This window comes from Peromyscus californicus, unplaced genomic scaffold (assembly GCF_007827085.1).
Source record: "Peromyscus californicus insignis strain IS unplaced genomic scaffold, ASM782708v3 Scaffold_4__1_contigs__length_199733344, whole genome shotgun sequence".
NCBI lineage: Eukaryota > Metazoa > Chordata > Mammalia > Rodentia > Cricetidae > Peromyscus > Peromyscus californicus.
Window position 1 is genome coordinate 136,515,749 of NW_026294562.1, and position 26,597 is coordinate 136,542,345.

Here is a 26,597-nt window from a genome sequence, read left to right on the forward strand (position 1 = left end):
CCAGCTCCCTCTGTGTGCCTATGTGAGTATGTTCATGCATGTGTGTTTGCAGTTAACTAGCTAATGTTAAGAGTCGCCTGTAGGTGGAGTTTTTCCATCTAGACTGCTGATCAGCTCTATCCTGCTACCTGCTCCCCAAATAACCACACAGAGACTTATTATTAATTAATTATAAATGCTCAGCCAATAGCTTAGGCTTGTCTCCAACCAGCTCTTACAATTTAAATTAACCCATTTCTATTAATCTGTGTGCTGCCCCGAGGCTTGTTTACCTCATCTATGAATTTCCTATGTTCCTTCTTCTGCATCTGGCTCTCGACTCCCCCAATTCCACCCTCCTTCTTCCCAGCATTCTCTCTACCCCTAAAATCCTGCCTAGCTATTGGCCAATCAGCTTTTTATTAACAATGAGAACAACACATCTCCACAGTGTACAGAAGGATTATTCCACAGCAGTCATCCTAATGTAACTTTAAACTCTTATTACTTGGAAACAGAATGAAGTCCCAAGGGAGGTGGGGTCAGAGGAAACCTAATGATACTAATTAAGCAGAAAAATAAAGAAGAAAATATTTACGTGAAAACCCATAAGACAAGATGGCAGGAATGCATCTCAATAGATCAGTACCCACAGTAAGTTCCGATGGACTCAAGTCATCTCAGAAGACATGTTCTCTCCGATTGGATAAAAAAGAAACATACTCTACTTCATGCCAGGAGTTACAGATACAACATAAGAGAAAAGATTGAAAATATAGGCATGGGACTGGGGAGATGGCTCAGGGGTTAGGAGCACTGGCTGCTCTCCCAGAGGTCCTGAGTTCAATTCCCAGCAACCACATGGTGGCTCACAACCATCTGTAATGCAATCTGGTGCCCTCTTCTGGCCTGCAGGGATATGTGCCGGCAGAATACTGTATACATAATAAATAAATAAATCTTTAAATAAATAAATAAATAAATCTCTAAAAAAAAAGAAAAGAAAAAGAAAGTATAGGCACACAAAAGAGATAAACTAGAAGAAGGTAAAGATTAAAACATGGGTGGGGAAATTGCCATGAAAAAATCCTTAAAGTAAACGTTGCCATTGGCATAGAGACTTTATGTAGATCAAATCCCTAAGATCTGAGTCACAGACAATAAGGCAATAAAAGTACTTGAAATATGTAAAGCAAAAACTAGCAGTTACATAAAGATCAATCGAAAAGGCCATATTCGTGCTGGGAAACTTTGCAACAGTCCTGTTTGCAGAAGTCGTAGTTCAGCAATACAAAACCACGAGGAACATAGAGAGATTGGGCTTTAAGCCAATGAAGTAAGAGAGCGGCTGGGCAGGCAGCTCCAGTTCTCAGCGGGCACTGTCCTGCAGCACCGATGGACATGCCCATTCGGAAGGTATGGTAGCTGTATCTGGTAACTTTCAGAAAACGCCCATCCTGCACCTGCATTCTGCTCCCAGGACTGTTTCTTCAGTAAAGAATGCATTTGTATGCAAATGTCAAAGGGGGCCGTTGTCTTATGGTGTGATAGGAAGCATTTGGAAACTGAATTCCCATCAACAGGGCAGTGGTTTAATAAAATATGTTATTCCATAGATGAAATACTATTTAGTTGTTAAGATGAGAGAAATAGTTTTGTGTGGGTTATTATGGGAATAGTTTCAAGGTCTGTTAAATGAAAAAATATGGTACAGAAAAATACAATTTGGTCACCTTATTAATACATTTTAAAAAGAAATAACACACAGCTGGGCATGGTGGCACATGCCTTTAAGCACTTGGGAGGCAGAGGCAGGCAGACCTCTGAGTTCAAAGCCAGCTGGTCTACAGAGTGAGTTCCAGGACAGCCAGGGTTGTTAACACAGAGAAACTCTTGAAAAACGGGGGGGGGGGGGGGGGGGGGGAGGGAGAGAGAAGGAGGGGGGAGAAGAAAAGAAAAGAAAAAAGAACACGGGGGGGTGGGGTGGAGGGATGGCTCAGTGGTTAAGAACACTGACTGCTCTTCCAGAGGTCCTGAGTTCAATTCCCAGCACCCATATGGTGGCTCACAACCATCTGTAATGAGATCTGGCTCCCTCTTCTGGCCTGCGGGGATACATGCAAAAACAGAACACTGTATACATAATAAATAAATAAATCTTTAAAAGAAAAAAGAACACACAAAACCAGTAACATGCACACTCGCTTGGGAGGTTGTGTAAAGAACTAGCCATCATGGTTTAGAAGAGGGATGGAGGTTTGAAATAAGGGGAGAAGGACAGCTTCCACTTTCCGTTTTCACAAAGTTCTGTGCTCTTCAAATATCTAAATATGTGCATTCCCTTCATTCTAAAGTACAGGTGTCCTCAGACTGCCCTATGATAATCACTGTCCTACTAATAAAGAAAGCAGATGTATTTTGCTAGTAGCATCACACAGAGTGGTGCATGCCTGTGATGCCAGCCCTAGGTGAAGACACTCAGGCAGGAGGAGGCTGACTTCTCAGCCAGCCTAAGCTATGGAGCAAATTAAAACTATTTAAATATTTGCTAATGCTCCAGCCTGTGTGTCTTTCTAAAAAGTGACGCATTGAGGACGTGCCCTTTCAGACAGCATTGGAGGTCTCAAAACTTATGTCACAAAGGTTAGTATGTGAGTTTGGGCTGTATTACAGTAGGAGATGCCAGCATAAAGCAAGGAAAACAAGCCAGGTGGTGGTGGTGCACACCTTTAATCCCAGCACTTGGGAGGCAGAGGCAGGTGGATCTCTGTGAGTTCAAGGCCAGCCTGGTCTACAGAGTAAGATCCAGGACAGCTGGGGCTACAAAGGGAAACCCTGTCTCAGGGAAAAAAAAAAAAAAGACACTGGCTTCGACAACCCATAGCCTTATTGCTGTATCTGGCTTATTGTCTCTGTCCGGCACCGGGGGGTCCTGTCCCCACAGGTTGGGCACCTTCTCTAGCCAGGTTGCTCATGCTGCTACCAGCAGTGACTCAGAACCAGTGCCCGGCAGTCCTGCGTCTTCACATATGAGCACAGATCCCAGGGTGCATTCTATGGACGGTTAGGTTTTGGTTTTGGGGGTGTTTTTTGTTGGTTTTTTAATCTCTGTTTTGCTAACCTCACGATCATACCGAATTCAGTATTGACTCTTGTGTTTAAACATTTCAGGTATGTTTAAATAAGTCTTGTCCGTGCCTAACAAAAGCCTGCCAAGCGTTGTCTGTGATGGCTGACTTGTCTCATGTGTGCCAGGCACTGGACTAAGTGCTCCATAAATCACTGCCCGGAGGGAAGCAGATGCCTGCAAGTTCCCCAGGAAACAGCAGCCTGCTCTGAACTGTTTCTTTGATGGTCATGGAGCTGGCTTTTCTTGAATCTTAATTCTGAGATATTTGAACTCTGTCAAGAAAATTTCTCAACTTGTCAGCTGCCAAGAAAGGTTCAGAAATAGTATTTGATAGAATGTGCGTCTTGAGGGGGAAAAAAAGCATCTGGCGTTTCCATAACAACCTGTGAGTTGAAATGTGCTCACCTGTAAACCTGTCTCTTTAAGCATCCCCCCTTTCTTGCAGGGTAACTCCGTCCTCTGAAAACCCTAATGGTGCTACTTCTGGTGTGAGCCAAGGGAAACCTTCCCTAAGACGAATTAAAGGAAGACTGCATCGTAGCAAGAGCCTGGACAGCATCGATTTCTGTGAACTCACTGTAAGTGGAATGCATGTGCTTTTGTTTTTCAAGAAATATGAAAATTTTATTGTTGTATTTTTGTAAAACTGCAACAAGCTTGTTCTGTGGTGGTCTACTCTTAAAATGGTATACCTAACAGGTTACCAATGAGAATGCTTTCCTAGCTAGTGCGTGTCTGATAACCTTTATAATAAATGGTTCATAATGAAGATCCCACTGCAAAGACAAAAGTCCTGAACGCTCAAAAAAATTAAATTGAGGGGTTGGGAAGATGGCTCAGTAGTTAATGTGCCTGCCACACAAGCCTGAAGACCATGATTCAGATCCCTGGAACCCATGTAAATTCTGGGTCATCTCAGCCTCAGAAGAGCAAGACCAGGGACCCCACACACACACCCGAGCAAGCTGGCTGGCATGACCAGCCATAGCAGCGGGTTCTGGGGCTGATTTAGAGACTGCCTCACTGAATGAGGTGGAAGAGTAATGGAGGGTGACCCCTGATGTCATGTGCAGGCCTACCCACACACAGGTGTGCCCACACAAATGCAGAATAGACATACACACGTGCGCACATCACACAAATGGAAAGAGGAAAAAATAAGTGGAATAGACTATTGATGTAAATTTCTGTGACAGTCACAAATTTGTCCAATCACAACGTCCACCTCTGATTAACTCCAGACACCTGATTTCCTGATAGAGACAGGCATAAGTCTCAGTTCAGTTAATGGTGGTGTTTTCTGTTTTAAAGGTTTAAAACATTGATGGTCATATTTCTTTCCAGACACATGACAAACTTTCACCTGATAAATTCCATGTGGTTTTGGAGGAACACTAGCATTTTTAAGCTCTGTTCAACTAAAAGAGATGCTGTAACACTATAAAGGAAACCCTAGAATATTCTCTGTCAGGGGACTCATTGGCAGACTCTTGGATATTTAGGACTGTAATAGAGGTCCCATCTCTTCCTTTTGGGTTCTGATTGGAAAAATTCCAAGTCATAAAAATACCACTGACTGGCCGGGCGGTGGTGGCGCACGCCTTTAATCCCAGCACTCGGGAGGCAGAGGCAGGCGGATCTCTGTGAGTTCGAGGCCAGCCTGGGCTACCAAGTGAGTTCCAGGAAAGGCGCAAAGCTACACAGAGAAACCCTGTCTCGAAAAACCAAAAAAAAAAAAAAAAAAATACCACTGACTGTTGTTCCATGACGTATACTAAAATGGAATTAGAGTTTAGCCTGCGACACTAAACTATTCTGGGTGACGTGGCATTGATGGAAACAGATGCTCAGTAAACGTGAATGCTGCATTTTTTTACTTTCAAAATTTGTTTAGTTTTGGGGCTGGAGAGATGGCTCAGTGGTTAAGAGCACTGGTTGCTTGTCCAGAGGTCCTGAGTTCAATTCCCAGCAACCACATAGTGGCTCACAACCATGTATAGTGGGATCTGATGCCCTCTTCTGGCATAAAGTCATGCATGTAGATAGGGCACTCATTACATAAAGCAAATAAATCTTTTAAATAAAATGTTTAGTTTTAATAATTATTTTTAGTATAATATTGTTTCATTATTTTACTTAAAATTGCTCATGAACACTTTTTATGACACAAGATATACTAAGGTGAAATGTGGCTGGTAAGGAAACATTCATGAATAACTGGGAAATACCACCTGAGTTCTAACAGTGAGGGCGATTGTAGAAAATGCAAATGTGTTTTAACATGAAGTGCTTTGCTCTCAGGAGGGAAACAGCGACTACGCTGAGGAACATTGGAATTACTTGCTGGCATCTAAGAGTAGAAATTGAGATGGTGCTGGCTCTTTCCTGTGGTGTTCGGCGTCATTGCTGCCGATATGTGATCTGTTAGCCAGTGCATTTAGCACGGGATAAACTATGTTTCCTTGCTAACGCCATCGTTCTGGTTGGGAGAGGGGTGGGTCTTCTTAAAAGGTGATGGTGTCGGGAAGGGGGATTTCTCACGCTGTTCATCACTTCCCTGACATGCTCGGGATCCCGTGTGGGTTGGATTGGGAATGGTTTTTGGATCTTGGAATATTTACATAACCATAATGAGATATCCTGGGAATTGGCCCCAAGTCTAAATACATCCACCATTCACTTCTGCTTCACAAACGTTTTTATGCAGAGTTTGAAGGTGATTATATTTTAATATGGTGGTGAATTTGTATTCTGGTTATAACTTGTCCTCTGAGGTCACATTTGAGGTTTACCCCTGAGAACAGCATTCTCAACCTGTGGGTTGTGACCCCTTTGGCAAACCTCTATCTTGCAAAATATTTACATTATGATTCATAACAGTAGCAAAATTGCAGTTTTGAAGTAGCAACAAAAAAATTATGGTTGGGGGTCAGCACAACATGAGGAAGTGTATAAAGGGTCACATTCGGAAGGTTGAGAACCACTGCCATAGGACATTATGTCAGTGCTTACAAAGTCTTGGGTTTTCGTGTTGGGTCTGTTTTCCCAGAGAGAGCTGCATATTTGAATGATCGGGAAAGCTGAGCTCAAATATGGTTACCTTTTTCCTGTAATTATTAATGATGTTTTAAGTCGCTGATTAGCTCCTTGCCTTCCAAGCCAGACTTAATCTGGCCAATGGTCAAGAAAGGAAGAAAATAGCACCACCCCAGAGTAGTCGCCCTCTGCAAGTTAATTTCCTTCTTTTGGAAAATTGTTGCTGTGTGATTTCACATGAGAAGGGAAAGGACAGAGCCTCCTGGATCTGGGTGTGTGTGTGTGTGTGTGTGTGTGTGTGTGTGTGTGTGTGTGTGCGCGCATGTGTGCTTGGCTTTGGGCTTCCAACTTGGCACTGAAGAATGGTGGACTTTGGCTCATGGGGTTCTGTCTCTTTTTCCCTCGTGAGACTGTAGTAACAAAGTCTTGTGACTGTAATAAATTGGAGTCTTTCACAATTTGAATTTATTTTCTTTCCTTTCATATTCATAATGGGCAGTGACATATCATTCTTTGAACATTTGTAGATTGATACATGTCTTATAGTAAATTTGTTCCATTTGTAAGAAATCAACAAATATTTAAAAAATAAAAAATAAACAAAGAGTTTAATAGCTTGGCTGCTTTCACTTTCTACTGTAAGACTTGAAACTTAATCCCATAATGTCTAAGCTCTGAGTCACAGAGTCTCAAGGGAAGATGCCTGGTAAAGACCTCTGAGAACGTCAGTTGAGAACATAGTTGGATAGGAGCAGATAAGCCTTATTCTAGGAAATAGTTATAGGTATTTTGTTATCAGTGTTCTAATTCACAAAAGCCAAAGTTTTCGTCTTATTAGATGCCATTTTTGTTTGTTTGTTTTTGTTTTTGTTTTTCAAGACAGGGCTTCACTGTGTAGCTCTGGCTGTCCTGGAACTTGCTTTGTAGACCAGGCTGACCTCGAACTCACAGAGATCCATGTACCTGTGCCTCCTGAGTGTTGGAATTAAAGACATGCATCACCATTGCCCAGCCACATACCATTTTTAAGATTTATAAAAATACTAAATATACAGCTTACTTTGCCTATTGAGGCTAAACAGAAGTTGGGTGTGGTGGCACACACCTTCAATCCCAGCACTTGGGAGGCAGAGGCCTAAGGATCTCTGAGTTCAAGGCCAGCCTGGTCTACAGAGCAATCCAGGACAGCTAGGACTGCACAGAGAAATCCAGTCTCAAAGAACCAAACTAAAATAAACAAACAAGAAATAGAAAGAAATATATAGTTCATAATCTACTGTATTTTTACATTTGACTGCTAACTTTTCCAAGTCCGTACAAGGAAGAATTTCATCTTACACTGCACTTGGGAAACACATCGAGTGTAGCTAGAATGGGAGCCCTATGACAGAGTCTCAAGGTCTGGTTCCCGGCCCAGAAGCCTTGGGATCCAGCTGAGACCTGGCCTTCTTCCCAGAATCCAATTGGTGCCATTTCACTCCTGGGGAGAAGCAATTGTTTTAGCTTTCTCTGTGGGGATTAAATGGGACTGGCACTCTAGCTCATTCTGTAAACCCTGTGGCATAATGGATCAGCATCCTAGTGTATGCAGGGGTCTGGAGTCCACCCAGTCTTCCTGGTTCTTGACACTGTGTCTGGAGATACTTGGTAAAATCTTGCCAGGCCAGGCCAGAACTGAGCAAGTATATTCTGTAGATGTATTTTCCTAGAAGAGCTGGCTTTTTTTCAACATTGTAATGGCTAAATGGTACACACACACACACACACACACACACACACACACACACACACACTGGAATGCTAAAGTGACAAATAGCCCTTTTGTCTTTGTATTTGGTTTCTTCTAATTCAGCCAACTATGGATCAGAAGTATTTGAAAAAACACTTGTGTCTGTACTGAACATGTACAGTTTTTTTCTTTTTCTTTTGAGGTACAGTCTCACTATACAACTTTGGCTGTCCTGGAACTTTCTATGTGTACTAGGCTTGTCTCAAACTCATAGATATCTACCTGCCTCTGCTTGCCAAGTACTGGGATAAAAGGCCTGTGTCACCATACCTGGCTACATACGTATGTGCAGGAGGGCATGTGTAGGATATATGCTATGCCAGTTTTTATAAGAACTCATGTATCCTTGGCTTCCTACATCCATAGGCTCCCATGCTCGGGGTTGGGGTGAGGGTGTGGAGGGAGATAGTATGAAGAGTGAGTGTTGGCTTTTGGAATCCTTACAGTATTCTTAGCTACTCCGTTCCCTCTGGAGTCATTGCCTGTTCAAAGGGACCAGGCTGCATTTTCCTTTCTGTGTCTTCTGCTCTCTTGGATTCTAAATATGTGAAGAATTTAAGGGGCAGGGCACTTTGCTTGAAATTTCACATCTCTTCTTGATCAGATTTCCTCTCTAAAATCTAAAATAGGGAACAGAGCCATTCAGTGGATGACATTCATTCTGTTTGTGAGGAAGCTACTCCAGAGTGTAAGCTTAGGCCATTTTCTTCTTAATGTAACCCTAGACACAGCCTAATTAAACACAGTCTAATTAAATGAGTTAGAGGCAGCAGAGATGGAGATGGTGGCAGAGGATGTAGCGATGATGGTGATGGTGGAGGTGTATGTAGGTGGTATGGTGATAGTGGCAAAGGTGGAGGTGGAGGTGGAAACAGACTGTAGACATGGGGTCATATAGGAGGGTGTGGTATGTATGGGTAAATGTAGAGGTGATATATGGCACTGTAGAATGGAAGGGTAGTGGTTGTACTGGAGATGTAAGTGGTGATGTTGGTTGAGGTGGATGGCTGTGGTGGTAGAGGAGATAAGAGTGGTACTGGTATGGTAGCAGGGCTAGAGCTGTTTGGTAAGAAAAGAGGTAAAGGTGGAGATGGATAATTGTGGTGATGAAGAATGCGGTGGTAGATGTGGAGGAAGTGGTGATGGTAGACACACCATAGAGAGTTGTGATGAGGGAGGTAGATATGGAATGTTTTATTGGTGGAATGACAGGTGGGGTGTTTTGGTAGAAGTGGGAGTAGAAAATGGAGAGGTAGTGGTAGAAATAGAATGTGGTGGAGCTTGAAATGGAGGTGATGGTGGAAGTGGAGTAGGTGTGGAAGGGAAAGAGGTGGAGGGGGATGTTTTGGGTGCTGGCAAAGGTAAAGGCTGTAGACGTGTAAGTAAACAAGGTGGAGGGGGTGGCTTGCTTTGGTGGTGGTAGTGGCAGTAGTGATGGAAGCGGAGTGCTTTGGTGGAGGAGATGGTGAAGGCGGATGTGGTGATGGGTAGAGTGTGCTGTGGTGAGGGTGTCCTGTTGGGGGTGGAGTGGCAGGGTGGAGGTGGAGACGATACTGAATGTAGAATGTGTTGTCATTGTTCACGGTGAAGATGGAGTTGGAGCTCATTAGTGATGAAGGAGGTAGAGGTAGCAGAAGTGAAGGTACTGGGTATTTGGCAATAGAAAAGGTGGGAGTGTTGGTAGAGGTGGGGGACTGGATTGGTGTAAGAGGTAGAAGAGGCTGGAGAGCAGCGGGTAGTGAAGGTGGTTAAGGTAGAGAGCTTTAGTGGTGGTGGTGATGGAGGTGGCAGAGGCAGGAGAGGTAGGGATTGGTGGGAGTGGAGTATTTTCAGGGGTGGGTGGGTGTAGTAGACGAGGTTAGAGCAGCTTCTGTCCTCACAGTGGGCCAGGCTTTACCCATTTGAAGATAACAAGAATGCCTCTGCTTCCAAGTCGCAGAAGACTGACTCAAGCCTTCTCAGTAATAAGGACATTTAGTATCTCACATTCTAGGTTAGTGGTGGGCAGTCTTCAGGGCTCACTCAGTCTTGTGGACCATGTTCATTTTCTTACAGTACTTGACACAGCTCTATCTGCTTGGATGCTGTAGGAAGTCTTGACAGCAGCAGTCCAGGCCTCACGTCACAGAAAGGTCTCCTTCCCAGGTCCCATTTCTGTCTGTGGCTGTTTTCTGGACCAGCCTGTGACTGCTGATGTATTTTGCGTAGCTGGGTCCTTTGACCAAAAGAAAAGCCTGAAAATCTATGAATAATAATCTTTAAGCCTGAAATGCTTGTTTGGATAGGGACAAATGAATATTGCTCAGATATCAGTGCTTTTGGCTGAGGGAGCTCTCAGGAAGGAGGAAATGGACACATCATTGGTGGTCTGGTCCACCTATGAATGCAACTTTTATGGACCAGACCATAAAAGCTAAATCATAAAAAGGGTAAACTGTAATTTGCACCATACTAATTCATTAAAGAGACACATTTCAGAGTCCTCTGCATACATCCAGATCCATGTCATTGTGAGACTGATTCTCCCTCAGGATTCAGAAAGCATGGATGGACCAGTAGTGTTGACAAATCATAAGTAGTACAGACATTCACTCAGTCTGCCAGGTAGAAACTAGGATGGCCTTGATACTTTTAATCTGAAAGGCCCTTATAATTTCAGACTTGCTCACAAACTACGGCTTTATTCAAATTTTATATTGCATGAGTTTGATGTGTATAATTAAATTTTTTGCAAAACATGACAGATTGTGTTCAGTTTAAAAAGTCAAAAAGTATGTGATCTCCTTCAGGGATATGTGGGCCAGGTGGCCCTAATACAAAGGGCTGTGATGGCTGCAGTGATATTCTCCCTTAGTTCTGTGAGCCCCTGTCTGTTCAGGACAGACTTGTCCCAAGTCCTACCTCGTTCCTGGGTGCCCTTGTTTTGTCCTCCAGGCTTACAGTGTCTAATGTTACAACTTCTGAGTACACTTTCCTCCACCGTCTCCAAGACTGATGATATGTCAGAAAACTAGATTGCTTTGTAGTAGCTGATGCAGTATGAAGAGCTCAGTAGGGCTCCCTCAGTGTAAATGTTTGTCCATCAAAGATATAGTTAAGTTACTAAATGGCCTCTTGGCAATAGGCTTTGAAGGGCACTAAGAATGGAAATAAAAGTCAGCTGTTTTGAAAATGACATTGAGTCATTTATCTGTGCTGGGGTGGAGGAGTGCACATGCCACGGTGCTCAGATTGAAGCCAAAGGACAACTTTTGGGAGTCAGTTCTCTCCTTCCACTGTGTGATTCAGGGTTTGAACTCATGTCATTGGGCTTAGTAGCAAGTATCATTTTCTACTGAGCCTTTTTGCCATCCCCAGCGATCATCTTTTCACTGTCCTTCATGTCTTGACCATCTGAAAGAGCCTTCAATGTGTCTGCCCAGTATTCCTCAACAGAAACACCCCAAGGAGCTGATGCACATCTCTGGGTGCCTAACATCAGGCCAGGCAGCACATGAATTCCTGCATCCACCAGGGGGTTTTCAGGGTGCTTGGCTGGTCATGTTGTATTATGCCCCCCTTTTCCCCTTTAGTTCACCATGCTTCCTCTTGTAACTGAGTAAAATTTCATAGAGAGATAGTCTAAGACAATACCTGTATTTCTCACTAGACCTCTGCCCCTGAGTCTCAGCCTCCAAGATGCTACTGCCTCAGTTAGCACTCTGAGGTGGTTCCCAAATTGTGACTTTGCCTCCATTTCTTCTGCCATCATTGTGTGTGAAAAAGAAGAGATTCCTTCATTTGCTTATTTTACTTTCATTTATGAATGTATATATTAATGAATTGATTAATTTTTGTTTTGTGTCTGTGTGTCCATATGTGTGTGCAGGTGCACACATATGTGTGGTTGCCTGTGGAGGCCAGAAGTTGACATCAAGTATCTTTCTCTATTGCTTTTCACCTAATTTTTGAGACAGGGTCTCTCATTGGCCCTGGAGCTCACTGGTTAGACAGGGTCTCTCACTGGCCCTGGAGCTCACTGGTTAGACAGGGTCTCTCACTGGCCCTGGAGCTCACTGGTTAGACAGGGTCTCTCACTGGCCCTGGAGCTCACTGGTTAGACAGGTCTCTCACTGACTCTGGAGCTCACTGGTTAGATGGGGTCTCTCACTGGCCCTGGAGCTCATGGGTTAGACGGGGTCTCTCACTGGCCCTGGAGCTCACTGGTTAGACGGGGTCTCTCACTGACTCTGGAGCTCACTGGTTAGATGGGATCTCTCACTGGCCCTGGAGCTTACTGGTTAGACTGATTGGTTAGCCCAGCAAGCCCCTGGGATCCTCTGGACTCTGCTTCCCCACTTCTGGGATTATAGGCAGGCTACCATGCCTGGCTTTTTACATGGATGATAGGGATTCAAGTCTAAAGGCCACCACCAGGCCTGCTATCATTAACTTTTGACACTAGATTTTTATAGGACTCAGCCAGCCTGTGGGAGCTCCTGCAGACTAGTTCCTCTGCTTTTTTGCCCTGCCTTCTCCGTCTTTGAATACCCGTCTCTGTCTTCTGCATAAGGTGCCCCAGGCTCAGTCTGGGCTTTTGGAGCTCAGTCATGAATAAGCCACCTGGCTTGAGGAGGCTTCAGTCCCTTGTAACAGAGGATGACACTTGCAGCCAAGATGCGGAGGTTTGCTGTGCTCACTGCTTTGATGTTCTTTGCTCCCTTAACAGATGGGAAACATAAAAAGCTGCAATACACAAGTGGAATCATCTCCTACTCTGTGTGTGCATTTGTGTGTGTTTGAATGTATTCCTGTGTCTGTATTTCTGTGTATATGCATGTGACAGTGTCTGAGTGTGTGCATATGTATATGTGAGTGTGTTCATGTGTGTGTATGAGTGTGTGTGTGTGTGAATGTGTGTGTACATGTGTTCTTGTGTGTGTGTGTTTATGTATATGTGTGTGCCAGTGTGTGAGAAGGTGTACATGTGTGTGCTTGCACTTGATGGCCTTACGTTCTTACATCAGTTCTTCACCTCAGGATCCCTTCCTAGCTCTCTTAGCTTTCTGGTTTCCAGGAGTGAGGAATCTGACCCTCACCAGCCTTGGATACTTTCATGTCACCCAGTCTACTCTCTGCTCCATGTAACCAGTCTCCCGCCACACCTACTCTGCTCACCAGGGCTAATGTGTGCAGAGTTGCATGCAGTACATAAGACCTGCATGGCTTAGGAAAAATATTTGACAAGAGAAGTGTTTGTGCAGAAAGGGTAGAATTAGTTCGTATCTTTCAAATATAATGATTTGAAGGACTGAAGTCTGTGGAGCAGTTTGTTCTTGATTTTCTGCCTAGCAGTGCATATGTTGAGTTTAACAAACAGGTTTGGACAATCATTGTTTCAGAAGTCAGTCAAGAGATTGTCAACTGATGTTGCTGTTAAGAGTTCCCACCTTGTGCAAATTCACATAGCCAACAAAGTCCCACTTGTGTGTGCATGCACACACACACACACACACACACACACACACACACACACACACACACACACACTGTTATACCGTGTGGTCATGCACTGGACTTTCAAGTGTGAGGGAGCCTAGAACTTCTGGTCTTGGGGAGATGTTGACTTTGCCCATGACTCTTCTTGTGTGTGGTGGGGATTGCTGAACCCAGGGCCTGTGCTTACTTACCACTGCCTTGCACCCTCAAATCCTCGATTCTGCACTTGGAACACCAGCAGGAATTGCTTAACGGTGAGGACGGCTACAGATGTTCTTCAATGATCACTGTATGGATGACACATAAATGGGAAGATTGAGTTCACATGGAATAGACCAGCCTGTAGTTGTTGTTGTTTTTATTCTTACTCTTTTGGCTCTTTGGGGGCCCACCACCCAACTCCCAAATAAATCACACAGAGGCTTATTTATGGATGCTCAGCCTTAGCTTGGCCTGTTTCTAGCCAGCTTTTCTTAACTTAAATTGTCCCATCTACCTTTTGCCTCTGGGCTTTTACCTTTTTCTATTTCTGTATTATCTTTTCTTTCCTTGTTACTCTGTGGCTGGCTGTGTTGCTGAGTGGCTGGCTCCTTCTGTTCTCGATCCTTCTCCTTTTCTCGTTCCTTGATCTTTTTCTCCCCAATTTTTTCCTCCATTTGTCCTCTCTGCACAGCCCCACCTATCCTTTCTCCTGCCTAGCTATTGGCCATTCAGCTCTTTATTAGACCATCAGGTGTTTTAGACAGGCAAAGTAACACAGCTTCACAGAGTTCAACAAATGCAACATAAAAGAATGCAACACATCTTTGCATCATTAAACGAATGTTCAACAACATAAACAAACGTAACACGTCTTTAACTAATATTCTACAACACCAGCCCTGCATTATTTTATAATGATGTTCCTGCAAGAAATAACACCAAACAAGCCCGAGAAAGACATATGTGGCATATGGTTGGTAGCTGGAGAAACGGAGTGACATTTGCCGACACTTTATGTGTAAATCTGGCTTTTGAATTCAGACCAACAGAAGAATAAAATCATGATATGTGTGCATCCTTCAGATCTTGATCCAAGACGGTGGATTTTGTAAAACAGAATAGTAGCCAATGGGGAGAATTCACAGGACTGAAACTGTAATCTACAAATATCACTGTGGGTAAAATATCATTCATTTGCCTAAAAAAGAATTGATTTGAATAAAACTAATTTTCAGGAAAATCCAGCAAAGAGGGAAGGATCAGGAATAGTTTCATGCTTTGTACAGAAAAGTAGAATTACGTTGGTTTTAGGAAATTTATTTATCTATTTATTTATTTTGCTGAGAAGTTACCTGTGTTAGTATGATTTTGGTTCTTATATATTTTTTTTTTTTTTTTTTTTTTTTTTTTTGGTTTTTCGAGACAGGGTTTCTCTGTGTAGCTTTGCGCCTTTCCTGGAACTCACTTGGTAGTCCAGGCTGGCCTCGAACTCACAGAGATCCGCCTGGCTCTGCCTCCCGAGTGTTGGGATTAAAGGCGTGCGCCACCACCGCCCGGCCTTGGTTCTTATATTTTTATCTATGAACAATGATAAGAAAAATACTTGGTGCTTCCCCAAAAAGCTGGTTAGAGTAATCACTCAGTAAAAATATGATATTAAGAGGTACAATACCGCTGGGCGGTGGTGGCTCATGCCTTTAATCCCAGCACTTGGGAGGCAGAGCCAGGGGGATCTCTTTGAGTTCAAGTTCAAGGCAAGCCTGGTCTACAGAGCGAGATCCCAAGATACAGGACAGGTATCAAAACTACACAAGAGAGTCCCTGTCTCAAAAAAAAAAAAAAAAAAAAAAAAAAAAAAATAAGAGAGAGAGAGAGAGAATACTTTTTTCCTAATGATTTCCAATATTTTCATATAAATATTTCTTTTACTTGTTTTTTGAGATAGCCTCATTATATAGCACTGGAAGTTCTGGAACTCTATGTAGATCAGCAGGCCTCAAGTGCGCAGAGATCCTCCTACCTCAGCCTCTAACTCTGCCTCCTGAGTGCTGGGGAAAAAAGGTGGTATGCACTACCACATCTGACTCAAATATTTCTTTTAAATGCCTTATAGGATAGAAGATTTAGTTTAGCATTGCTTTTGTGTTTTGTTTTGTTTTGTTTTTTTCAAAGATTTATTTATTTATTATGTATACAGTATTCTGTCTACATGTATGCTTACAGACCAGAAGAGGGCACCAGATCTCACTACAAGTGGTTGTGAGCCACCATGTGGTTGTTGGGAATTGAACTCAGGACCTCTGGAAGAGCAGTTGGTGCTCTTAACCACAGAGCCATCTCTCCAGCCCTGCTTTGTGTTTTTAATATGTTTTTTTTAAAAGAAAAGCATTGTATGGGTGTGCACGCATCACCGCATGCATACCATGGCATACATGTGGAAGTCAGAGGACAGCATTGGAGAGTCAGTTCTCTGCCTCCAATCCTGTGGGTTCCTGGGATAGAACTCAGGTCAGCAGCCTTGGCAGCAAGCACCTTAACTCACTGAACCATCTTGTCTTACTGTGTGTGTTAAGAGGCCAGTGCTTTTGACTTGCAAAATACGTGAGTGATTTCTCTAATGGTAAAATAGTTCTAGTTGAAGGCCAAATAAAATCATGGTGGGAGAGTAATTAGTATGTCAGCAATCCTTCTTGTTGAGGGAGGTCTGCTCTTTCTGGCTTGCTCCCTCATGAAATCCCCACTTTCTGTCTTCTACAGTCCCCCAAGAACCTGTTTTTGCCTGTGTCTTATCCCAGCTGGCAGTGGGCTTTTTTTTTTTTTTTTTTTTTTTTTTTTTGACTAATCAGTAAAGTGAACTCGGTCAAGGCCGAGACCACAGTGTCTTCCTGTTTCATTATTTTGCCCTTGTAGATACTAAAAAGTGTTACTCAACCAAAATACAGAGTATTTGCTTAAGAAAATAACTTGAGACTCTCACAGGTACTCACACATGGTCCTTAGGGGCCTCTTGTCCTTTCTAGTCGGTCCTCTCTACTCTCAGTTCATTAAGCAAGCGTTTGACCTGAAATGCTGGCCCTGTCTTAGAAACTGGAAACGATACTGGAGTGTGACTGTCAACTCTGGGGGCAGGAGCTGCCTTCCTGGAGGGTAAAGACTGCCGGGATTATCACTGTCATTAGTTTCCAGCAGGAGAGGAGTCAGAGGGACCTGAGGCTGTACAGAACAAGACACCTGGCTATTAATGTAACTGTAGGAATTCCAGAGGCCAGTTTAATTGCAGTTTGCCAATTGACGACCAATTAGTGGCAGATTTTTGCCCTTTTCATTAAGCAGCCGCATTCACCCAAGGTATTTCCAAGGCATTCTTACAACCCTCCAGCCCCTCCAAGACTTTTTTTTTTTTTAAAGAAGCACTATTAAGTACTGAGTGCCCTTCTGGGTAGAGGCCTCCATCTCAGGCCAGGGGGCTTTCTGGCTTAGTTCTGTGGCTCAGAATTTGTCTCTGGCTTGGACCAGTGCCAGTGTCTTGTACCTGCTTCGAATTCCTTTTCAAAAGCAGCTGCAAGCGGGGAGTCTATTGATTCTGATCTTAGGATGGATTTGATTCATCGGAATCGATTACAAAATATGGGCCTGTTGAGAAATTAGTTCCTAATGGAATGAGTAGAGGAAGTGTGGTCTCAAAGAGGGGACAGCTAGGTCTCCACTAGTCCACTTTATCTCGTACTTCATGAGTCTCTCGAGGAAGCAGTTCCTGGATGCTGCTGTCCTTTCAATCATGAATGCCCCCCCTCAAAAAAAAAAAAAAAAAAGCTTGGTCCGATGGGATAGAACCTTTAGGAGCTGGGACCTAGAGAGAGAAAGTTAGACTTTGGGGAGTATGACCTTGAAGTGTTGTTTTGCCCTAGGCCTCTTTCTGCGTAGCTGTTTACTTTTAACCACCACGATGGAAGCAGGCTTGCTTCCCCAATCACTGTGCTGTGGTGTATTAGACTGCCACAGACCCAAAGCAACTGTAGACTGAAACCATGAGCCGCAATGCATCTTTTCCGTTATTAAGTTGTTTATTTCATCACAGTGACAGCAAGCAGATAAACACACTAGATTTTGACAGACCCTGTCCCCTTCTAGGGCTCTGATTCAGTTTTCTTGTCTGTGCTGGAGACCAGCTGCCACGTTTCCTTCTCCATTTCTCTAGTCAGCTTGCCTGCTCCAGCTCCTGTGTGTAGATCAAGGTACCCGCCTTGTAGCCATAATACATGCAAGCATCCCCTATTTTAGTTGAGCCAGGGCTCCCATCCCACATCTCACATACACATCCCTCATCATCAATGGCAAATGGTCATCATCACCATTTGCCTGCCTTTCAATTGACCACCATCAAGTAGAGCAGATGTTGAGTATAACAACTGAAAGTGGTACCTCAGGAGAAACCCAGACACTCAAAGCTGCTGCGTGTAGAAAACATCACAAAGAAGACAGCCTCTGAACAGAATTGGAAGGTCATGTGTGACTTTGTTGGGACAAAATTGCAAAGATGTTTCTCAGGCTGAGCAAAGAGGGAAGGGAAGGAAGTTGGCACCAAGGACAGGCGGAAGCTTTGCCTTGGGTACTCTGGCTGGGAAGCTCTACAAAGATGTCCCAGGCTGGGTGGATGATGTGAAGGATGCAGGCAGCATCCTTTGAGCCCCATCTTCCCCTCCAGCCACAGTAGCTCTGCTTTTTCTGTTCTGTTGGCAGGAGAAGGAGGCAGACCTTCTGCTGCTGAGATAGTTATGTGAACTTAGAAGGCTAGTGTGAGAGCTACATACAGACCGGAAGCAGAGGTTGTACCTGGTGGGAGCAGGAAGAAACTGGGGGGCAGAGGTTTCTGGGAGGGAGCAAGTGATCCACAGAGACCTTGTCCTCAGAATGGAACAGGGCAGAGTCATCATGGGAGCAGCAGGCATCAGAGAAGGTCATGTGGGGAGGCAGAGGAGAGTTTGTCTTGGGTTGTTTTTTTGTTTTGTTTGTTTTGTTTTTTTCTCTTAGAGGAGATACCTTATAATTTTTCCTCTAGTCTCAGAACAGAGCTGACACTGCTTCAGAATCTGCAAAGTGAGGCCATATATTTCTGGCAGTCTTACATTTCTGAAACCTGGACCTGATGCCACTCTGGTGACACACAGCCTCCTGGTGTGGCTGGAGAGTATGGGGACATCTGGAGGTGACTGATGGGGCAGCTAGGCCAGAGGAGGTTAAAAATACAAAAATGAGAAGGATATCTGTGTGTTATTGAATGAGTTAACTTATGGAAATTCTTTGTTTTGTATTATGGAGCTGTTTGGCTATTTGGATTTTATTCTGTTATTTCTTGCTCAGTGAGCAGGATCACTTAATTTACACATATATTATTGAACAGACTAAATCATCCCTAAGAAGCATAATAAATAATGTAGTACTGCTGTTTACACACGTGTGTGTGCACAGATACACACACACACACACACACACAGATAACTTTGAGTACATACAGAAAGTATACAGTTGCATTTGTCTTTGAAACATATTTTATCCCACTAATGTAACCAGAATGGTTGAACTCTGTGTGACTTCTAGCATGATAGAGAAACATGGAAGTTTTAGGATATGTTGTTTTCTGTCTCTAAACATGAGTATTTGTTTGGGATGCTGGGGGCTGAACCCAGGGCCCTGCACAGGCTAAGCAAATGCTGTCACATTGAGCTACATTCCAAGCCTCTATTTTTTTTTTTTATGTCAACATCTCTGTGGTGGTTTTTATGAAAGTGTCCCCATAGGCGCATATATTTGAATACTTGGTCCTCAGTGGAATTGGTTGGGAAGGCTTAGGAGGCGTGGCCTTGTTGGAGAAGGTGTGTTACTGGGGGTGGGCTCTGAGGTTTCAAAAGCCCACACCATTCCCACTTAGCTCTCTCTGCTTCCTACTTGTGAATAAGGGTGTAAGCTCTCAGCTGCTGCTCCAGTGCCATGCCTGCCTGCCTGCTACCATGCTCCCAGTCATGATGGTCATGGACTCACTCTCTTGAACTGTGAGCACAAATTAAACATTTCCTGCTATAAGTTGCCTAGGTGTATTTTATCACAGCAATGGAAAAGTAACTAAGGTAATTTCTCTGGTTCAGGCTGGCCTCAAATTCACCATCCTCCTGCCTCACCTTCCTGAGTACTTAGGATTACAAGGGTGCGTCACCTTGCTTGGATTTAAACTTAGTTTTGGGGGGGTAGTAGAGAAGCCTCATATTTTGTGCAGTCTGACTCTGCCTAGGGGAGAGGCGTGAGGTCGGGGAGTGAGGGTCACGTGAAGCTGTGAAGCCCCAGCTCTTTCTATAAGCTTAGGGTGGGCCTGAGAAGACAAACTAACAGAATCATTTTCTTTCCTCAAGCAAGCGGGGAGGAAAATGTTAAGTTCACGCTAGGCATGACTTCACAGGTGACAGGAAGGCTGATACCTCAGGGCCTTATTGGGTACTTCCGTAGGCCTCAGTCTTCCTGGCGGTCTTTCTGCCTGTTTGCGTTGATGACCCAGCTTTAAAGTCACCAGCAGGCCTGGCAGCAGCTGTGTTCCCAAAGGCTGATGTCTGAATGTGCAGTGTCTGGGTCTTCAGGCTACTGTAACAAATTGTGCATGCTGGGCAAGTGCTCTACATTGAGCTACATCTCCGGAAGGTTCATAGGCATCTCACTGTATCCTCAAGTGGCAGAAGAAGTGAACGAGCTTCCTTAAGCCTCTTCATCAGGGCACCGATCCCATCCATGAGGCCTCCACTCTCATGACCTGGTCACCTCCAAAGGCCCCACCTTCTGAGGCCACCTGCCACTATCACTTTGGGGGTTGGATTTCAATATATGAAGCGCATGGAGCAGACACCAGGCCACAGCACTCAGCCAGGATGCATTTTTCTCGCCTTCAAATGTGACTCACTAGCTTTCAGCTGTAGCGTGCTGACGGCCAGTTCTGGGACCCGATGGGAACTGAGTCCGAGCTTTGGAAACGGCTACTGGCAGGAACAGGGTGGTGTCTGTAGGCTCTCTGGGGTAGAGTGAACAAGGGCTTTGCATTAGAACCAGAGAGTTTGCAAACATTCCAGAGGAAACAAGCTCCACCCCCCCCCAAAAAAAAAACAGGTGATGGGGAGACTCCAGACCTCAGAGTGGGTTTAATGCAGAGAGAACCATCGAAGACCCCAACTGCTCAGATGCCCCTTAGGCTGTTAGTACCAAGGACAGTCATAGTCCACCTTCAATGAACAAACGCTCTCATGCCGTGAAGCAGCACCAGCATGGTGTAACTGTGGACAGGAAAGACACCATTGAATTGGTCCTCAGTGTGGGCTAAGGACTTGACGACTCCAGTTCTTACTGCCGCGCTCTGGAGAGCCTTCCACACGGGATTGTAGAGGAGCCGGCATAGCCCATACTCCAGCAGTTATCCAGGTTGTGTGGGCAGTGGGCCTGGAAAAGATGCTTCTGCCGCGCAGCCTAATCCTCAGACTTTTATATGGTCATTGTAGACTGCGTCCCAAGGGCAGGCTGGCCGGCTCCGGTGGCCTTTCAGTCAGCCACAGGGGGGCAGCGCTCTCCAGCGTGTGTGGCCCTGCGGCCTACTGAAACAGCGTAGCCAAGATACTCTTATTTTGTTGCTCCTGTTTCTCACCCATCACAGCTCGATGTGAATTCTGACAGGTGGACTTTTAACGTGGATGTAAAAAGCAGTGTACCTTTGCCCATTTGAATTGCCCACAGGGGTGGGCAAGTGGGGATCTAATCGACCCTGGGCTTGTCTAAAGGTGGATAATACACCAAGAACTGTAGTAAATGCGGGTCAGTAAAAGACTGTTGTAGTCTTTGGGGTGAAGCACTGCTCTGTTTCTTTGAAGCCTTCTCTGCTACCAGTAAACTGTCCGGCTTTTCTAGTTTTGTTTAGTTAAGTTGATGAACGTTTATTATTTCAATCTGGAGGGGAAAAAATACATACATATATATATGCATACATACATACATACATTCCAGACTTTCAAATGACTTGATTTTTTTGAACTTTCAAAAATACTATTTGATATTCATGGATGGAAAACTCAGATGCTTCTGGGTAAGGAGAGATGGGGAGACTATGAGTCTCCAGAAGAGAGGAGTGGAGGATGCCCTGAGAGGAGTGAGTTTGTGGAGGCTGGGGAGGTGGCTTCACTTTCTCAGTAGGGTACTGCTAGAAAAGGGGAGTGGGAGGCTCTAAAAAGTAAGATTGCTGCTGAGAGATCAAAGAAGGGGGTCCTTCCCTAGGAACTGCCAGGAACAGTTGTGGAGGCGACAGGGGTGATCCTGTGAAGCCCTTCTTCTGGGTCGGCAGTGGGGTGCTGGCTCGACAGGTTTTGAAGAGGTGTGAAGTAAAAGACAAGGGGAGCAGTGACTGAGGTTCTAGATGACAGGGTGAGCTGAGGTTCTAGATGACAGGGTGAGCTGAGGTTCTAGATGACAGAGTGAGCTGAGGTTCTAGATGACAAGGTGAAGCATGGCCCCCAGGTAGGACTAGACAGGTGAACCGGAAGGGACCACAGCGGTGTGGGCCCTGTATACAATATAAGAAGAGGCTAGAAGCCTAGCTGTGCAGAGAGGAATGGGTCAAGGTTACTGAACAGATGGTACAGCCAGGGTTTTTGGAGTCCTTTGGAGTGGCCATAGATAGTTTGGTAGGTGTCGGCATTTACCTCAGTGTCTTCAGCACAGCTCTAGAGGTTCACTAGTCAAGGGGGGGATGCAAAAGCTTTTTATGGTTTGGGTTTTTTTTTCTTTTTCTGTCTTTCTTTTCCTCCCTCCTTTCCTTTTTTTTTGGGGGGGTGTGTTTCGAGACAGGGTTTCTCTGTGTAGTTTTGGTGCCTGTCCTGGATCTCGCTCTAGGCTGGCCTTGAACTCACAGAGAATCACCTGGCTCTGCCTCCTGAGTGCTGGGATTAAAGGCGTGCGCCACCACCCAGCCCTTCCTTCCTTTCTTCCCCTCCATTCCTTCCTTCCTTCCTTTCTTTCCTTTTTCCCTCCATTCATTTCTTCCTTCCTTCCTTCCTTTCTTTTTTGCCTGCTAATTACAAGGACTTAGGACGTCATGACTGATCCCTGAAACAGAGGAGGGACAGAGAAACTAGATGCAGAGTCTCTAGTGATAACTTGAGTTAAAGGTCTACAAAGTAAACATAAAGAAGGCAAATTCAGTTAGAGTATCAGGAGAAACTTGAGGATAAAGACCCTTTGGGAGGGAAACAAGATGATTTGTGGAGGAGGCAGTGAGAAGCGATTAGACAGTTAAATGCTCAAGTGGCCTAAGGCATCTACAAGTACTGCTGGTGGGTGTCAAAACAGAGAAGGTTCATTTGAGCGAAGAGCAGAAACATCTGTGGAATGTGGAGGGATGCCGGTGAAGGGATTGTTCGGTGACTTCACTTCTGACCGTGTCGTGCTCTGATACCTGCAAGAGAGGAAATGAGGCCGGTTCCCCTCCGAAGGCATTGTTTTGCTAGTACCTCAAAGACTTCTGCGCTTAATGCCCTAATTTATCTTAATGTACAGGAAGTTCACAGCTATTTCAGAAATTAAATGTGTTGGATATTTTGAAATCCACTGTCAAATAAAAACCTTTGCAAGCATTCCTTTCTCCCATCCCACCGTCTTTTCACACCCTACTAATAACCAAGTTCATAATTAGCTTTTGCCTGCAATCCATGTTTGTGTTTGAAGTTGAACACCACTTCAGAGGTTACAAATATTTCAGTAATGTGCTTCAGTTACACATATGCTTAGAAGGTAAGCATCCTTTTTTTTATTACTATTACTCATACATTTTAGATCCTTTGGGGGGAGTAATTACAGCTAGAAATCACTCTTGTCTCCCCAGTTGGTTGAGTTGGTGACAGAAGGGTGTTGCTATGAGTGTTTTGGTTTGGTGTCACAGAAGGTGGGGCTGACTCTTGATGGGACAGAGGGAATGTCTGGTTTGGATCTGGAACGTGGGAGGAACAGGGAGAGCCCAGCCTTGCCTCTCTGTCCCAGAGGAGCAACCTCACCATGTTACATAAAGCACTGACTCCCCTTAGGCCTTGTTTAGTAAGATGTGTGGAGAGACCTGGGTTGGGTCATTTCATCTTGACTGGTTTAATTCTGTGTCTGAGGCTGGCAATGATGCCCGTGACCTTGCAGTCAAAGACACTGTTACAAGTGACAGCATTCACCCACCCTGTGCTGGGAATGGACACTCTGTGGGACCCAAAATCAAATATTTTAGGATAAATTAATATTTTGATTTTGAGAAAACAAGGCCTTGTCAGACCCTTATGTCATGGTTAACGAATTTTAAATTGGACCAGAGCCTCAGTCTCCAGGAAGTCACTGGCACTAGCCTTGGTCACCGCAGCAGAAGCACAGACAGAGCGATTTTGCTCTTTCTAGAAAGCCTTTGGAGACTGCTAAGTGGGGATGTTACCTGATTTAAGGAGAATTTTGACATGCCTTAGAATGTAGGTTACTGTTTACCCATAGCCCTGGAGAAGTCCTATCCCTGCCGCCTTGGCATGTCTGCGTTGGGACCTCAGGTCCTTTCCCTAACTAGTGTGTTTCCTTTCGCCCACCCGCCCTGCCCAGTGTCTTCAGCCTTCCCAGGATTTATACTGTTCTCTGGCTGACTGAACCTCACTCTCTTTAAAAATTCCTCAATGTGATTTGTCGTCTTTCTTCCATGGTTGGACAGGGCTGGCTGGCCAGCCCCAGGAATCTGTTAACCCCACCAGGTGAGAATAAGACCACTACCACAATTTTTCAGCCAAATTTGAAGCAAGCTTTATTAAATACTGGCCAGGTCTGTACCTGGGATTTCCAGGAATGGTCAGGAATTACATTAGTCAGGTGCTTATAAAGGCAAAACTCACACGGCTATGTATTTCTTGTCTTTGTCTAATGGGGGCGGGGGGGGGGGGCAAGCATACATCCTGATGTACTTCCTGCCTACACGGGATCAAGCACATCCTATGCAGTTGGGGCAACCAACCTTGTTTACAGAAGTGAAAACACACGGCCAAGTTCTCTTCCATGAACAAAAGCCCCCAGCATTCCAGGAAGTTATCTGTCCTTGGGCAAGTGGGGCTAACAGGTTAGAGTCATTTTTGTTTTATAGATCTCCTAAGCACAGTAATTTAAACTTAAAACATAGCTTTAGCCCTCACAAATCCTCCTGCCCCAGCCTCCCCAGTACTAGCATTTCGGGCACAGGCCGCCACTCTTGACTTCTGCGTGGCTGATGGAGATCCAAACTCAAGTCTTCACGCCTGTGCAGCATTTACCAGCTGAGCCAACATCCCAGCCCTGGAACCTGACATCTTCCTGATGGCTAATGGGCTGGCCTTTCTGCTGTTGGAAAGTTCAGGTTGTCCTTGCATTTTTGAACTCCCTGTCCCCAACTCATCCCAGGTGTGTCATGCTGTGCCGTGGCCTTGTGTCACCCTTGCCTTCCACCTCGTTCTCCCTGACTTCTTTACAGGACTTACCCTTGAGTAGTACCCTCTTCTTGGGATACCCCAATATCCCGATTTTTCTCCGGTCTCTATGATAACACTTTCTCTTTGTTTCTGACATCTTAATATGGTTCTCAGCCTCACGTCTAGTCCTCACTCTTCTTTTTTCCTTCTATGCTCTCTTGAGTCTTAACTCTTTTGTTCTAAGAATGACACTTCCCAAGTGAACATTCCCAGACCTAACCTCATTTCTGAGCGTTAGCTTGCGTCTTCTAGTGGCTGACAGATGCCCATCGCTTGAACAGGCCATCTTCTCCTCCTACCCACTTGTGTGTGTATTTATCTATGTATTTATCACCAGAAGCGAAGTCCAGAAAAACTCCAAAATACTAACAAGGGTGTGTGCATGTACATGCACCATATGTGCATATGTGTGTGCATATATGAGGGATTATTAATGCCTTGTTTTTTCTGTATTTGTTCCTTTTTCATTTTAACATTTTAATTGTCAGTTATTTCAAGTGTATATTTTACTATCTTTATAAATTTGTATAATTATAATTTACTAAAACAGTTACAGTGATCAGTTTTCAGATTGTTTTCCATGGTCCTAAAACTACTGAAATCAATTTTAGTCTTGTGCTGACAGTAAGGGAAAGTGTATTATCAGGCTGGATGTTCACTTTTCAAGATGGAAATAAAAAATGAAAAGTTTTTATGCTTTAAAAAAAATACTGTTGGAGGGACAGGTGGTAGTGGTGGTGCACACCTTTAATTCCAGCACTCAGGAGGCAGAGACAGGTGGATCTGTGACTCTGAGGCCAGCCTGGTCTTCAGAGCAAGTTTCAGGGCTGCACAGAGAAACCCTGCCACAAATACCAAAAAAAAAAAATTAAAATACTGTGAAAGGGCCCAAGACTTCCCCAGCCATACCAAAACCCAGGGCTGAGGCGGTCGGTCCTAGGCCCCAGGGCAAACTTGATACGTATTAAATTGTCAAGGTGTCAAGCTTCCATTTAAATTTTTATGTTTATACCCATAGACAGATGCTACTTCCAGTCAGAGAAGTTTCTGTTTGCAGTGAAATGTGGTGAATAAAGAGATTCACAGCTGCTCAGGGTACTGAGAGTCAGTGACAGCTGAGTGCCTACCCCAAACAAGGCACTTACGCCATCACCTCCAGGGCTCAGGGATCATCCTGGAAGAGGGTGCAGAGAGAATGTGAGAGCTGGGAGACAGAGAGAAGGGCTGTGAAGTGCTGTATTCTAGGCATGGCACAGCCAAGCAACTGACCTCACAGCAGCTATGGCTGCCTGTCAGGGGCCTTCACAGGATTGGCCCTGTTGACAGTCAGTCGTGGATTGGGGCGGGGCTTGTGACCCCTCCCTGCTGGATAATTGGCTACTGATGGACTCTGGGAGAGGGACAGTCCTTGTCTTCCATTGTGAACTCACTGAGGAGCCCACCAGGCTCCAGGGGATAGTTCCAAACCCGTGGTCACATAAACGGCCGCTTAAATTCTGTAGGTTCCCCAGTCCAACCAAAGAAAAATCATGGAGACCTGGGAAGTGGCCTTGTAGGGAGGAGTGGGTAATGGGGGGAGGACAGGGACTTGATGGGTGGGAGGATCACAGTAATCAGAATGCACTTTATACGTGCATGAACATGTCAAAGAACGAATTCCATAAAGGTT

The 26,597-nt window shown here is 44.6% G+C and overlaps 1 protein-coding gene across 9 annotated transcripts in view; it reads left to right on the forward strand.

Annotated features, from left to right (window-relative positions):
* Tjp1 (tight junction protein 1) overlaps positions 1 to 26,597 on the forward strand; it is a 255,751-nt gene that overhangs the window by 12,598 nt on the left and 216,556 nt on the right. For all 9 annotated transcript variants that reach the window (XM_052713715.1, XM_052713716.1, XM_052713718.1 and 6 more), the window contains exon 2: positions 3,555 to 3,687. In XM_052713715.1, coding sequence (XP_052569675.1) covers positions 3,555 to 3,687 — 133 coding nt within the window. The remainder of the gene's footprint in view (positions 1 to 3,554; positions 3,688 to 26,597) is intronic.